General features: G+C 31.2%; 1 protein-coding gene across 2 annotated transcripts; it reads left to right on the top strand.

The window, feature by feature from the left end:
• Window positions 1–9,705: 9,705 nt before the first annotated feature.
• On the top strand, window positions 9,706–13,689 carry LOC130806287 (ribosome-binding factor PSRP1, chloroplastic). 2 transcript variants are annotated; one of them, XM_057671299.1, is made up of 5 exons: window positions 9,706–10,341; window positions 12,213–12,356; window positions 12,429–12,704; window positions 12,803–12,911; window positions 13,291–13,689. In XM_057671299.1, the coding sequence occupies exons 1-5, from the start codon at window positions 10,087–10,089 to the stop codon at window positions 13,413–13,415; spliced, it is 909 nt and encodes a 302-aa protein (XP_057527282.1). In that variant the 5' UTR covers window positions 9,706–10,086; the 3' UTR covers window positions 13,416–13,689. The 2 variants fall into 2 exon arrangements, with proteins under 2 accessions (XP_057527282.1, XP_057527281.1); XM_057671298.1 differs by having other exon boundaries at window positions 9,823–10,341; window positions 12,803–13,689.
• Window positions 13,690–15,993: the final 2,304 nt, after the last annotated feature.

Here is a 15,993-nt window from a genome sequence, read left to right on the forward strand (position 1 = left end):
CACAAGAGTATCTCATCCTATTTATTTTTTACTTACCCAAAGAGAGTTTATAATTTATACTCCCTGTATTTTGTTTAAATTTGATGTAAAGAGAAAGTTGGTATTTTTTAAAAAAAAAAGGTGGATGATGGTAATAAATGAAGAGAGAGAATGAATTATGTTGATAAAATTAAAAGAAAGTTAAAATGTGTGGATGAGATTAAAAGAAAGTAATGAGTCAGTGCAAAAATAAAAATAATACAAATTGGTGGGACGAATCAAAATGGCAAATGATACAAATTTAATACGACCGATGGAGTATATATATATATATATATATATATATATATATATATATATATATATATATATATATATATATATATATATATATATATATATATATATATATATATATATATATATATATATATATATATTGAAACTCTAGGGTTTAATTTAGTGTGCTTTTTAAGTGGATCGCCCATATAAAATGTAGAGCTTATATTTTATGTATAAACAATTGCTCCCAATACTTCAGTTGTATTGAAGATGAGTTTGGAGATCTGCAAGTTAGTCTAATTACGGATGATTCCTATTGAGGCTGTCTTATTATAAGACGATTTTAATTGGATCAGTTCAAATTTATTTTTCAAAAAATTATTGTTATATTTATTTGATTTTTTTAAAAAATCACTCTGTATATGGGAATTTTGTTTTCATTTTGTTAGTATTTTAGACTAATAGATCATTTTTATGGACCTATCTCTCGTGGAACGGTCTCATCTAAATAGTTAAATTTTTAAAAAATATTTCACAATTAAAAATTTTTGAACAAAATGTCTACAGATTTAAGGATTTCTAATCAAACATGTCAAAATTGAGATTTATAAAAGTGAAATACTCAAAGTTTGAGATTTTTATTTCAATATTTCCTATTGTTTATTTTATAGAAATAAAATATGTAAACATTAAATATTTACTTTTTTTTTGAGATGGAAATATTTAATATTTAATCTTTTTGAATCACCTATTTTTTGTCCGTCCTTTTTTCTAGACCTAACTCCTTCGTCCTTCCTTCCATTCTATATAAAGTAAGAACTCTTCCTAGTTCCTACCAATACCAAACCAATCCTGAGTTAATTAATAAAAAGTTGTCTTATAAATCAACAAACAATGTCTGTCATATCAATGTTGACTTCATTCGAGTCAAAATTTGCAGAATCAATGGGATAGAAACCTTCTGATGATTGGCTTCCGAATACTTCGCCTTCCATTGTCGATGGCTTGAAGAAAGAAAGTAACGGAAACAGTTATAATTCCGACGATTCGCCTCCGAAAACCTCATCTTCCATTGTAGATCACTTGAAGAACGAAAGTAACGGAAACAGTAATAACTGTGATGATTCGCCACCGAAAACCTCGTCTTCCATTGTCGATCGCTTGAAGAAAGAAAGTGACGGAAACAGTAATAATTCTGATGATTCGCCTCCGAAAACCTTTGTCGATGGCTTGAAGAAAGAAAGTAACGGAAACAGTAATAATTCTGATGATTCGCCTCCGAAAACCTCGTCTTCCATTGTCGATCGCTTGAAGAAAGAAAGCAACGGGAACAGTAATAATTCTGATAATTGGCTTTCGAAAATCTCGTCTTCCATTATCGATTGTTTGAAGAAAATAAGTAACGGAAACAGTAATGGTTCTGATGATTGGCCTCCGGAAACCTCGTCTTCCATTGTCGATGGCTTGAAGAAAGAAAGTAGCAGAAACAGTAATGATTCTGCAAATAAATCGGCGAATGGTCGCTTTTTTATGGAGTTTGATGGTCTTCATAGCTATGATATTTTTGTTTCTTAGTCAGTTTACTCTCATTTTTATCTTTATTTCGTTTTTATGTCTCTTTTGGATACACTCATTCCATTATACCACAATCTATTATTATTGTTTCAGTATTTTTTGCTTGTCTGCTATATTTTATTTTTTGTTTCACTTCAGAATTTTTATGCTTGTTTATGCAAACAAATTTTAAAATTTTTAATTTGTTTCATAAAAATCAATTTAATATCTTTAAATGAGGAAGAAAAACAATTAAGAATTCAATCATGTATCAAAATATCTAATCCTCTGTTCATTCATTATACTCCATCATTTTGCACATTTTTTAATGTTTGGATTTAAATACTGACCATAAAAAATATTAATTTTCATATTAAAATTTTATACGACCAATTTAACAAAATTGTATATTATAATAATTTATTGTTATATAACTTTCAAAAGCCTTATTTATATTTTTTCTATGGGAATGGAATATATTGAATTTGCTAGAGTAAATCACAAATTCTAGTAAGAGACGGTTTCTTAGAGAGACTATTTCCAATTGAGCTAGCGGACCAATAAAGGAAAATGTAGAGTAACATATTCGATGGGCATAAAAAATATTGTAATTAGATATTTAAGATATTATAAGCATTGCACGCTTACTCGGTGGGCATTAAGGATATTGTAAATAAACATTAAGAATATTGTAAGTAGACATTAAGAATGATGTAAGTATGTATTAATAATAATATAAGTAGACATTAAGAATATTATAAATAGACATTTAAAGATATTCTAAGTAGACACTAAAGATATTATAAGTAAGCATTAAGGATGACGTAAGTAGGCATTGATGATACAATAAGTAGACATTAATCTTTAATAGATTGGGTCTAAAAGACATCTTGTAGAGAAACGGTTTTTTAGGAGACGGACTATGAAGAGCTGGAGTATATTTTTTTTACTTTTAATTTTTTTTTATAATTTACTCTTTCAAATAATGCTATTGTTATCCAATGCTTTACGTGCCTTCGTTAGCTTTTGCCCTGTTTATATGAGAATTAACTATGTTCGTTAATTACATGGAGTATTATTCAAATTATACATTTGTAATATTATTTTTATGGACACGCTAAAGCTAAATAATTTGTTACACTATTTTTTGAAATGTAAATTAAGTTAACGGTAAAAACAGTATACAACATCTATACCAAAATTAATAATAAGAAAATACATGATAATTGAGATCAAATACTTGACAGTTTTTGCATACCCTCTTTCAAATTGTTGTTCGATTTCAATTTTCAACAAGGGGTCCAATAAGTTTTATATAAAATTGAATTTGATATTATTTTTTATACATACGAAATAGAAAGTTTTTTTAACACCACAAAATCTTTATAATTAATAAGTTTTACCGTAAAATTGAAATTATTACCACAAACTCTCATATGGAGTGATATAAAATCAATAAAGTGGTTTTTCTGTCGGTTGATTTTTGAATTTTAAAGTCATATGATATTGTCCTATAATGAATAAAAAATTTAGTCAAATTTATTAAAAACATATTGATTTTATAAATTGACAATTAGAAAGTGAAAATTATTTTTTTGGTTGTCTATTTTCAGCTTTTAGTTTTTTTAAAAAACTAACTATAAACTAACAACTTAACGATGTCAAGCGGACCAATTAGGCCATTGTTCTCACAGTAAGGCGGTCTCTCGCAAGACCTGTTGAAGCTAGAAACCCGGACATTAGTAATGCGGCATCATGATCTCTAATGGTATAAAACGTTGAGTCATTTGGTTGTGCATTGTCAAAATGTTTATAGCATTTAGACAGTTACAAATATTCCTATGAACGAGATACACTAGGTATGATAATGATGACGACAATTAAAATATGACATCCATTAACATAACCAAGAGACAATCAAATAAAACTATATAATCAAATGATCTTAATCCTTGGAAAAAATGTAAGCCAAAACTCACAAATAGTATATTCAATAGTAATATAGCTTGTTCACTTAGTAGAAAGTGAAGGAATCTGAGTCGGGCAGCATGGATGCCTGAGCGGAAACACAGAAGATGTACCTACTGATAGATTCGAGTCTGGCAAGAACTCGCTTATTACTCGCACAATTCGTCTCTCAATATCGCACATCACTATCCGATTATCAAATCTTAAGTACAATATCCTCAAGTTTGACGGATGGAAAGCCAACACTTCCATACTCGAAAATCTTAACTCGTTGAAAAACATCTGTTTAAGACTAATCCCGCATTCCATCTCCCACTTTCCGACCACATAATCTACGAGTTTCCAAACGCCCAACACACAATCGGCATGCCCTCTTGTAAGTTGGCACACTGTAAGATAATCTCGACAGGTTCCTAAGCAAATTCCTATGTTCGGATTCAACCCTTTTGGAAGATCAATGAGATAACATGATCCTGCACTTAAATCGGATGGATCAAGGACTACAACATGTGTGCTGTTCACAAGCCAATGAAACTTGTTCTCGAATGTAACTGACTCGGGCCTGAACTGCCAAGTCCTTGTGAAATCCTGAGTAGAAATTATCTCGAATTTCCTCCACTCACCCAAATCGGAACAGAACACATTTACCTCAAAGCCGTTATGGGTACTAGTACACGAATTTAGTTCAGGAACTTGCACTAATTTAAAGCTGTTTCGAGTAACATAATTCTCAAATGTGATCAATCCAATAGCAGTATCTGCCACCCGATGCTGGCCTAACGCAGGAGGTAGAGCGAGCCATTGTTGAGTCAATGGATTGCAGATGTAGTACACACCTTGTAACGACGACATTTTGAGGTGACAGCAAACCAAGAGATCTTTGTAGGAACCCACAACCCAAATGGGGTATAAATCTTGTGGACGAAAACAAGGTAGGAAACTCAAATCAAATCCTCGAGACTGAAAAGTCGTATGCTCTGAGACGATATGGAGTTTATGATTGAGATAATTAGTGAAATACCGATGCCAAAAATGAAACTCGTACACAAGAGTGAAAGGTAAAACATGCTGTTTGTGGAAACGAACAAAGGCTAGAAGAAAGTAAGGATCCGAGATGATAGAAGACCAGTGTTTGCACACGGATTTTGCTCGAAGGATCGAGATATAAGGCAGCCTTTGTAAAATCTCGACTAATAGGCTATCATACAGGATGTTGTTAATTGAAAGGCTTGGTGTAATAGGAAGCTGGATTAGTGTTAATTCTTCCATTTAATCATTGATCAAATTGATTATTTTTGTTGATTGCTGTGTTTGATCTGCTATTAACAGAGATTTATTTGAAATTACATTTGATTATTGCTCATTGGCTTCATTTTAATAGTACAGACGTGCATACCTTCCTGTGGGGCTAGCTTCTGCATGTACATGCTTTGCACGACCATGAACAGAAATATTAGAACTAGACTTACTATCAACCATTTTATACCGACTACCCAAAATAGTCGGAAATCAGTCGGTATAGCTCTATACTGACTGATTTCCGACTATTTTGGGTGATCGGTTTTTGTACATTTTTTTGTAGTGTACAACATTCAATTACCTCGAGGCTATTACGTAGCTTGGTGTTTGAAGGGTCGGATGAACGCAACCTTAGTGTTGTTAGTGATAGGCTGATAGCAAAGAAGTTGTTTACGATTGACACTTAGTACCAAACATTATCAGCTACTTCACATACATAAAAGGGGAAATGTCAATAATAAACAAATATTTATTTGATCTGCTAAAATAAATCTACTTATTAGATATATTTACTTAAAATAAATTCATCTATTGTTTATAATCATCTTCAAAGCTTCTTTGTGATGAAACAATTAGGAATAAATAATAGTGGGTATATGTTCAGCAATTATACCTAATATGTGGATTTATTTAAAAATATTTAATAGTTAGATTTATTTTCAGAGGATTGAGCAAAGATTGGTTTATTTTTGACAATTTACGCTAAAAAAATATACTCCCTCTGTCCTGTTTAATTTGATGCAAAGAGAAAGTTGATATTTTTTAAGAAAAAGGTGGATAATGGTAATAAATGAAGAAAAAGAATGAATTGTATGGATAAAATTAAAATAGAGTTAAAATGTGTAGATAAGATTAAGATGAAGTGGTGGGCCATTGTCCAAAAATAAAAATGATGCAAATTAAGTAGGACGAACCAAAATGATAAATAATGTAAATTAAATAGGATGGAGGGAGTAGATAATTTAACGATTCATTTCAATATAGTTGATTATGATCCAAAACTAAAAAATATTAATATTTGGCCACACAAAAAAAAGGGATGAATTCCTTAATCCTTAAGCTATGTAATTAAGTACTAATTACATGAACCAAACAGGGGAACCACTTTCAAAGCTAAGAAAAAGTCTTTCGATCTCTCCTGGAGCAAACATGTGTACAAGTACAACTCATTATATAATGATCATCAAGCTTGGCTGAGATTGTTCCACCAAACATTTAGCACATAATCTATCATGAAAATCTATATAGTCTAAATTATGTTATTTGTGTACTGAATTTATAAGATATCCATTAATTTCAGATTCTTATGAATATTCTTCATATAGCGTCAACAGAAGAACAAATGGCAAAGTTTCTTTAAACTATCAAAACAGTTGGAATTTTTTGCATTTTAATTTATTTTTAGGATTTTTTTTTATTGGCAAATAACGATGATTTATAGTATTGACAAAATCACACTATGTGTAAGAATTTAATAAGGTAGGGCTTTTAGGATTTTAATTTATTTAATTTATTTTGTTTACTTTATTGGTATTTATTTTGTCTTTTTATGGTGATTTATTTAAAAATCACAATGATTGATTAGGAACTTTTAGTTATATATATGTTCCTAGTATATTCCTTCACAATATTGGAATAGTAATCTATTTGAGTATATAACATAGTTTGAGACTTCAACTATAAGTTTAAACTTTTAGTTGAGTTGGTTCTTTGACATGATATCAGAGTCAGCATGATAAAAAGGTCAGGGGCCCGAATCTCAACACTCCTTAAATTCAAGTGGAATATTTCGCGCAAGGAATGAGGAGGTATGTATTGCATGCATCCATACTTCTAGCCCAACGAGAACTCGTGTGAGGGGGTTATTAGAGTTTATAACATATCTTGAGGCCTTAACCATAAACTTAAGCTTTTAATTGAGTTAATTTCTTGACGTAATCTAATTTTTTATTTCTGATTATGGTGATTGGGTGGGTATCGTTAATATATAGAAGTACATCTATAACATATCTTATGCCTTTAACTATCAGCTTATTTTTGGGTTGAATTGACTCCTTAACATGATATCAGGAGTCAATGTAACATAGAGTTATGGGTTCAATCTTACCCATTCCTCAGTTCAAATAAAATAATTTGCATCAAATAAACCAATGTAAAAGCCTCAAAATATATTACATATATTAACGAAAATGGGATGGAAAATTATTTAGCGGACTTGCATCTCTTAATTTACAAGATTGGAAAAGCATAAATGGAATTGATTAGGATTATCTTGTGATTCAACCTCATAATAATGAAAAGACAACACTAAACCCAGCATTAAATTTTAAATGGTATTAAGTTCGAAACTTATGAGCACATTAGCCACTCCATTTTATAAGTTTTCATCGATTCGTTTTTATGTCCTGATAGAGCAAAAATAAGGTCGTAATTATATTATCTCCTTCGAGTTGTGAATATTTTCAAATATATTGAATTAGTACGATTGGCATCATTAAATTGTAAAAAATTTGTATTTTAAGTCGAAATAAAAGATATTTTATAGTTTTAAATGATATTTGATGATGTGACAACTATACCACTAATATCTTTGTTACCACATTATCGTGACCATCATACAGACTAAAAACAATAATTGTGTGTACTAATTTTGTTCTTTTGATTATTACATTTTACATCACATTGTAACTGGCTAATCTTCACTTTGTATGCACAAACATTGTCATCTAAATTGGCACAAGGTAATTTCTATTGGTTAGAATTTCTTTTAGATATTTTTATGTGTTGTGTGTATTAATTTAGATTTATTTAGGTTTTTAGGGCAAAATGAATATTATTTTTTATTTCAATTTGAATGTGATTTAATTGACATGAACTTGACATGTTACACTAATTAGTAACTATTATAATTTTAAAGTGGTAGGCCTAAAAAAATAGGCATATATATAAAATAACATGTTACGGGTTTTTAAAGTCATTAACTTGCACAAATCATGTCAAACTTAATTTGTTAGACATGAAACTTGAAATGTTTGACACTAATTAGTAACTATTATAGTTTTAAAATAGTTTGGCATGAAAAAATAGGTTTATGCGTGAAATTACGTGTCAAGTAGCCTTTTTAAAGATTTTTTAAGCCACTAACATGTTTAAACTGATTCAAACTTTTTTTGTTGGCGTGAAATACTAATTAGTAACTATTATAGTTTTAAAATATTTAGGCTTGAAAAATTGGATATTTGTGTAAAATTACGTGTCAAGTAGCCTTTTTAAGGGCTTTTAAGCCACTAACTTATATAAACTAAGTCAAACTTGACTTTTTTACATGAAATTTGGCATGAAATGTTAATTAATAACAATTATAGTTTAGATAGTTAGGGTTGAAAATGGACATATATGCGAAATTACAAGTCAAATAGCCTTTTTAATGGCTTTTAAAGTCACTAATTTGCATAAATTAGGTCAAACTTGATTTATTTGACATATAAAACTTGAGCTGCGATACTAATTAATAACTATTATTATTTTCAAATACTTAGGCTAGAAAAAATGACCATATATATTGCACATTATATAGTTTGTCTTATATGTTGTAATAAAACATAGTTTTGTTAATTATATTGCAATAGAATTTCATTATTATATATAAACTATTATTATTATTATTAATCAAAAGTTGTCGATAGCTATACGTTTTATCAGGTGATGATTAAGCTTTTTAATTTGATGGGTTGACCGTTGACGTCATTGACTATGATGGACTGTTGTAGTTTTTATGAATAATAATTGCTATTATCATTTAGTAATATTATAATAATTTAAAAAACAAAAAAGGCGGATTATACATTGCGGTTAACAAGGAACTGCAACATATAATCCCTTTGTTTTTAAATTAATAAATAAAGAGACTATATTCTACATTTCTTTTGAAACTGCAACATATAATCTCCCACTATATATGACAATTCTCATAAAACTACAGCATATAGTCTAATTTTTTGCTCTGAATTAAAATTGAAGCAAATAATAAATGATATATGTTGCTATTTCAAGTGTTTTAGGTAAAAAGCATAGCATAATGGGCTAAAAAATCATAACATTTAAGATTTTATTCTCCTAATTATATTGGGTTCTCTCGTCCAATTACAATTTATATTCATATATCAATTATTGTGAAAAGTGTTCGTATCATCATTACCTCTTACCATTACCTCGAAGAGAAGAGGTAATATCATCCAGGTCATTAAATACAATACAATATAAAATCATCAATTTTTAACATTTCTAATACTCTCAAACATTTAGATTTGTGAACGCCAAAATCTAGTTTGTTTAAAATTAACCATGGAAGCAAACAACAAAACAAAGTTCAATTCTAACAAAAATGATGCCTAAAACATCAATGAAACAACATGCACAAAATACCCAAGCTCAATTATAACATTTTAAACCCAAATTGACGACCTATCATTAACAACAAACGTAATCCACACACAAAGCTAAAATAATGTAAACAACGTTAACAATATGAGCATTTCAACAATCTAAAGAGTCAAATATCCTTATAACTCCACTTAGACCGTATTCTGTAAATTAATATTTAGGCGATTATGAAAACATTTATTTGACCAAAATTCTAATTGCCATTACATTTTCAATCTAGTCCAATCATTTTCTTTTTCTCATATTGAAATCTTTCAAACCAAAAAATATCCCAACAACCTTTCACACAAGCATTGAAATGGACACCGTTCCTTATCCATAGATGCATGAACGATTTTTCACCCAAGTGGACTAACCATCCATAAATCTTCATACTCACGGGTCCCCCCTTGCACAACCCACTATTTTACGGATTCAAGAATCTGGGCATACTAATCTTAATCGGATAATCTGCCATTTTCATCCTCTTCATCTTCCTTCCTTCACTCTTTGCAACAAAATTCTCCATTTTCTTCTCTTCAATCTATTTATAGTAAGTGGGAAGTTTGAAGAAGCATAAAAATGGCAACTTTATGTGCTTCAGCCATTAATATGCACCCAAGTCTTACTAATACTCTCTCTAATCCTGTTGGTTTATCATCAACTTCATCTAATTTATCTTCTCTTCGTTCAACCTTTATTAATCCTTCTTCTTTGGGACTTACTGTTGCTGTTAAAAGTATTCAATTGCAACCAAATAAGCATAATGTTGTTTGTATGTCTTGGGATGGTCCTCTCTCTTCTGTTAAACTTATCCTTCAAGGTCGTAATCTTGAGGTAATATATTCTTATTTCATGTTTCAATTTTTTAACATATGGGTCTTGAATCTTTGGGTGTTTAGACAATTGGGTGAATTTCGTTTCTGGAATCTGGAATTGGTAAAATTTTTTTGAGTAATTGTTGAGAATTTTATCTTTAGATGATTATTTGCTTGCTTAAGTGTGTAATTTTTTGAAGATGTTAGGCATTTGATGTCATTTGTTTGTTTTCAGTATCACTTGATAGTTGGAATTATCAATTTCTCACATAAATGAGTGTATTAGTTGTTGGATAGTAACCCATATGTGACCCCTATAAGACATCAAAGTATAAGACAGAGGTAGACTAAGTTTGATGGGACTACTCCCCTCAGGCCCTCACCAATTGGTTTTAAAATGAAATCTCATTGGGTTGTGTGTAGCCAACTGTCCGTGGGTTTTGTTGTGTACAAGCTCAATAATAAATTTATCAGATATTAAAACCCAATTTGATTAAGCTGGTGAAATTGCTGCATTCTAATAGATATGGTTCATTGGAGTATGATTTGATGAGCTCATGAGCTTGCTGGGGTCTGATAGTGTTCATTTTTCACTATTATTTGTGATGCATTTCATGTGTATGTTTGTCCCAATATGTTAATCATAAATTCCTGTGATACCGCCACGAAAATTTTAGTTCTTAATATATGCTGTCAATATAGGCTAGGTTAAGCATGGCAAAAACGAAGCACACTAAACTTGTTAGAGTATATAACATATCTTAAGTTTTGGTTGACTTGTTCAAACTCAACCAAAATGTTAAAGCTGATGGTTGAGGCCCGATGATATGTTATATAGCTGAGATTTACAACGGTATATGAGAAAGCTTCCCATAATTTCAGGGGTATTTTATACATGAACAACACCTGACAATGTCAATGGTTCTCCGATATAAATATTGTTAATAGTTTAGTTGTTTCATGGGTGAATTGCAAGCGATTTTTACCTTTGTTTTTTGAGTTTAGCAAAGGACAGACAAATGATGGTAATGAAAAGGTATGATCCTTTGCATGATGGCATTATAGAAATGGGGGAATAGAATGTGAAGTTGGTTTCATGTTTATCTGGTTTGGATGAATTGAAAAGAAGCTTTCCTTCTTTTAACTTCAGCTTGTCGTCAATTCGTTCACCATTGAAATGTGAACTTAACTCCACTTGCTCTTTATCCGATCATGCAATCCATCATGCCTCTACTTGCTCCTTGTTCTTTGCTATAATCAAAGAGGACGATAGAGGAAAGCTCAAACAAGAAACAATAAGTTACTAACCATGATTATAAAGTTTTGCAATAAGTTACAAACCATGCTTATACCGACTTCGAAGATTCAAGTTTCATAGTGGCTGCTGAATTTAGGATTCAATGACTGAAATTTGGTTATTTGGAGTAGATGATTTCGTTTATGCAGCTCGTCAATGATGAGCTTTTTTGTGTTAATGCATTCCGCTGATCTTTGTAATTGAACCAGTACTTATGTGCACAAAATATTTACCAAATTTGCTTGATAAGAGCCCATATTATGTATGCAAGTAAATGGTTTTCGAATCTTGTTCTTAGGAACATTTACTGATAAGAATATGGGCGACTAATATACTATAACTTTGGTCTTTTTAATATCGATATAACAAGTTTGTATTAGGCCATGACAATTCATCACACAATCTCACCGTGGCCACTCGTGGGCTCGGGCCCACAAACCCACAGGTCAAGGGCGTTGCCTTGTACATGCATTTGGTGAGGTTCATTGGTTTCGCAGTAACTTTTGATTAATTAAGTGTTGACATTAATGTACGGATGAAGGCTTTAGATTGTTGTCGCCAACGAAATTTAACACTGTATGTGTGTTTGGCAGATGACTGAAAATGTCAGAAGCTATGTGGAAGAAAAGGTTGGAAAATCTGTGAAGAACCATAGCCATTTTGTGCGAGAAGTGGATGTGCGTTTGTCTGCCCGGGGTGGAGAGCTTGGCAAAGGGCCTAAACTTAGAAGATGTGAGGTATAAAATTTTGCCCCTTTATGATATACATGAATGATGAGTATATGCTTTTATATAGCTTTGTGCCGTTAGGTCACCATATTTACCAAAAAGCACGGAGTAATTAGAGCTGAGGAAGATTCCGAAAGTCTCTATGGAAGTATCGATTTGGTATCCTCGGTTATACAGAGGAAATTGAGGAAGATCAAAGACAAAGTTTCGGATCATGGGCGACATATGAAAGGTTTTAACCGCTTGAAGGTGAGAGAGCCCGAGCCTATAATAGTTACTAAAGAGGAATCTGTGGAGGAGGATGTGGAAACAATAGCTCCTGTTCCTGTCGGAGATGAGGAGGACCTCATTGAAGAGGTTGGTTCGAAGCATATTCTAAGTTCGACTGCAATTCTACGACACTAACTATTTGTTTATTTAATCGAACTGACTTTATATCTAAACTTTGTCGACAGATTGTTCGTACGAAGTACTTTGATATGCCACCTCTTACAGTAACTGAAGCAATCGAGCAGCTCGAGAATGTTGATCATGCTTTCTATGCCTTCCGAAATGAAGAAACAGGTATACCATCTTTCACTGTTAAAACCGTCAAGGACCCTACTCAACCAAAAGCGCCCATTGGGCCTCAAGATATGTTATATACTCTAACAGGCCCCCTCACGCAAGCGCCCATTGGGCTAGAAGTATGGATGCAGCACATGCCCTCCTCATACATGGCACTAAATATTCCACTTTAAATGAGTGGTGATTGAGATTTGAATCCGTGACCTCTTATTACGTTGACTTCTGATACCATGTTAAGAAACCAACTCAACAAAAAGCTTAAGCTGCTAGTTGAGGCATCAAGATATCTTACATACTATAACAAAAACTTTGCTTCACTTAACTGCCTCTTAGCCGACTTAGTATTCCTAAGCTATCTATTCACATTGATGTATAGGTGAAATTAACATTCTGTACAAAAGGAAAGAGGGAGGATACGGGCTTATTATTCCCAAAGACGGAAAAACAGAAAAGTTGGAACCTTTGCAAGTGCAAGATAGAGAACCCTCCTTTGCAGAATAGACTAATGTCGGTCATGTTTGGCTCTAATCGTGCTTTAGATTCTCCGTTTCTTGTTAATCGTTCAACAATCATGGCTGGAGATCGTAAAGTGGACTCAATGGAGAAGTTTTTGGGTATTTGAGATTCTCGGTTGTGGTTATTACTCTTGTTTCGGGATATCTTGTTTGTTGCAGCACTGAGTTTGTATAGAAAACAGATGTGAAAGAGCATTATACTTGTTAGACAATCTTGTAAATGCATGAATTAGCTGATTTAAGGTTTATTTCATTGTGTATTCTGTTTGCTGCATCCTGCAAGTACCAATGGTACGAATATAGGATTTTTTTATGCTATGTCTGAATGGGAGGAAATAAAAAAGATGAAAATTTGTTGGATAACAAAAAGGGAGAGGAGGAATTTACGAAGGAAGGGAATTCGAGGGGAGAAAGAACTTCACTTTTTGTGCAAAACAATTTCTTTGGCATCGGAATGATTTAGAAGAAAACACGTAAATTTATCATCCTTTCTCTCATCTTCCCTCTAATTTTTTTCTTTTCCTTTCCAAATACGGAATACCGCCAGGGTTTTGCTTGGCAAATTGCTATTAAACACAATTGTTATAAAGATGGTTCGGTAAAAAATATTTATTGGTTGTTTGTGGTTTAAAAGAGTAAAAGTTAATTTAAAACCCAAAAGCCAATGAAAAAACTATCATAAGTAATTTTTTGATTTTGGTTTTTATATCTAGCTTATCAAATAAAAAGTTTAGAAAAATGTGGTTTGCGAAGCACCCTTTAACACTACAATATAATTTGCTTTTAGTGGCATATATTTAGTGATATTTTACTATTTTAAATTTCTAGTAGTATATATAGTGGATTTAGTGCGATTTATTAGACTCTTTAGCAGCATAATAAAAAATCACACTAAAGATTTTCGCGATATAGAATCTAGTGATATTTCTCATAAATGTCACAATAGACTACAGTAACAATTATATATGTCTCTAAAGGTCGAATAAAATGTCACTAAATCACTTTACAGTGAAATTTAAAATAAAAAATAACAATTATACACTAAAATATAAATAAATGACATTCTTTTAATGTCACTAAATCTACTGTAGCAAAAAGTTAAATTTATTATAGTGTAAGCCTACCTCATACTAATGATGTTGGTCTTATGCCTATATATTAAAAAGTTTCTTTATTTAGTCACCAAATAAGTAATAATAAATAAAAAAACACATATTTATTACTTGTAATAAATAAGAGTATTTACCAGTGAGGTTATAATTACGATTAGCTCCAACATATAGAAAAGGAATGTCTGTGTCTCTATGAAAAACTCTTAGCAATATTTATACGAGACCCTTTCAATATTAGACAAACTCAAATGATTGCTTATTTCTAATTGATCATTTTAAAATTGTAAATGATCACTTTAAATATAAGGTTATAAATGATTATTTTAGGACTATAAAAAATAATTACTTAAAAATTATAAGTGATTACATTCATTACAAGAAAACAGACAAATAGCAATGACAAAATGGCAAATTGAAAGTTGTATGTTTTTAAAATTGCAACCAAGGATGTTAGGATCGGGATTCTACGTAGGATCGTTAAGGGGGTAGGATAGAAATCGATAGAATCGAATCGTAGAATCGTGTAATCCTACAAATATGCATTAATATGCTTTAGATAACTGATTTTCAATTGTATTGGTTCTTTTTTTAAGTTTTAAGGTTTAAATTAACACTTATTTGACTTCAATCATTAACTTTTGTAAAAGAATACCTTTAATAATCATTTTTAAAATGCAAATCAAGAAAAACTTGAATTTTAGTCATATTGATATAATTGTTTATATATATATATATATATATATATATATATATATATATATATATATATATATATATATATATATATAAAAGTAAAATTTAGATTATATGAAATTTTTGTACGATTGAAACTACCCTTGTAGGATCGGATCGTAGAATCGTTTATGATCCTACCACTTAAATCCTGGAGCTATGTAGGATCGTACGATTCTACCAACATTAAGATCCTACCTACGATCCGGATCGGTCACCTAATTTTGGATCGTAGAATCGTTAATCAGGATCGAGATTCTGATAACCATGATTGCAACGAAAATTGCGATGATCTAACAGTTGTCGCGGGAATTAAAACTTTGCACAACAATGGTGATGGAAATCAAAACCGCTTCTATTGCGACAATTTTAGCGTCAGAATCCTTGTGTGTGCGAATATGAAAGCATGCAACGTAGTATGTCGTCGCAGGGTCTGTCACAAAATTCAAAATACAGACTGCGACGGATTAGGTCAACCTGATAAAAATCGTCTCATATGAGAATTTGTGAAACTCTTAAGATCTTTGAGGTAGAAGACAATAGAGGTGTTGATTTAGGTAATCAAGTTGATTTCAGATCATATGTTTCTGGTCGGTTCAAAATTGAATCTTGTGTTCATTTTGGTTTTTACATAATTATAAATACAATTTAAAATTCGTGTCAAATTGAGTTTTGTTGCAAGTTCTGATAAATGTAAGGTCACCAAATTTGTTTTGAACA

This window comes from Amaranthus tricolor, chromosome 2 (genome assembly GCF_026212465.1).
Source record: "Amaranthus tricolor cultivar Red isolate AtriRed21 chromosome 2, ASM2621246v1, whole genome shotgun sequence".
Classification (NCBI taxonomy): Eukaryota; Viridiplantae; Streptophyta; class Magnoliopsida; order Caryophyllales; family Amaranthaceae; genus Amaranthus; species Amaranthus tricolor.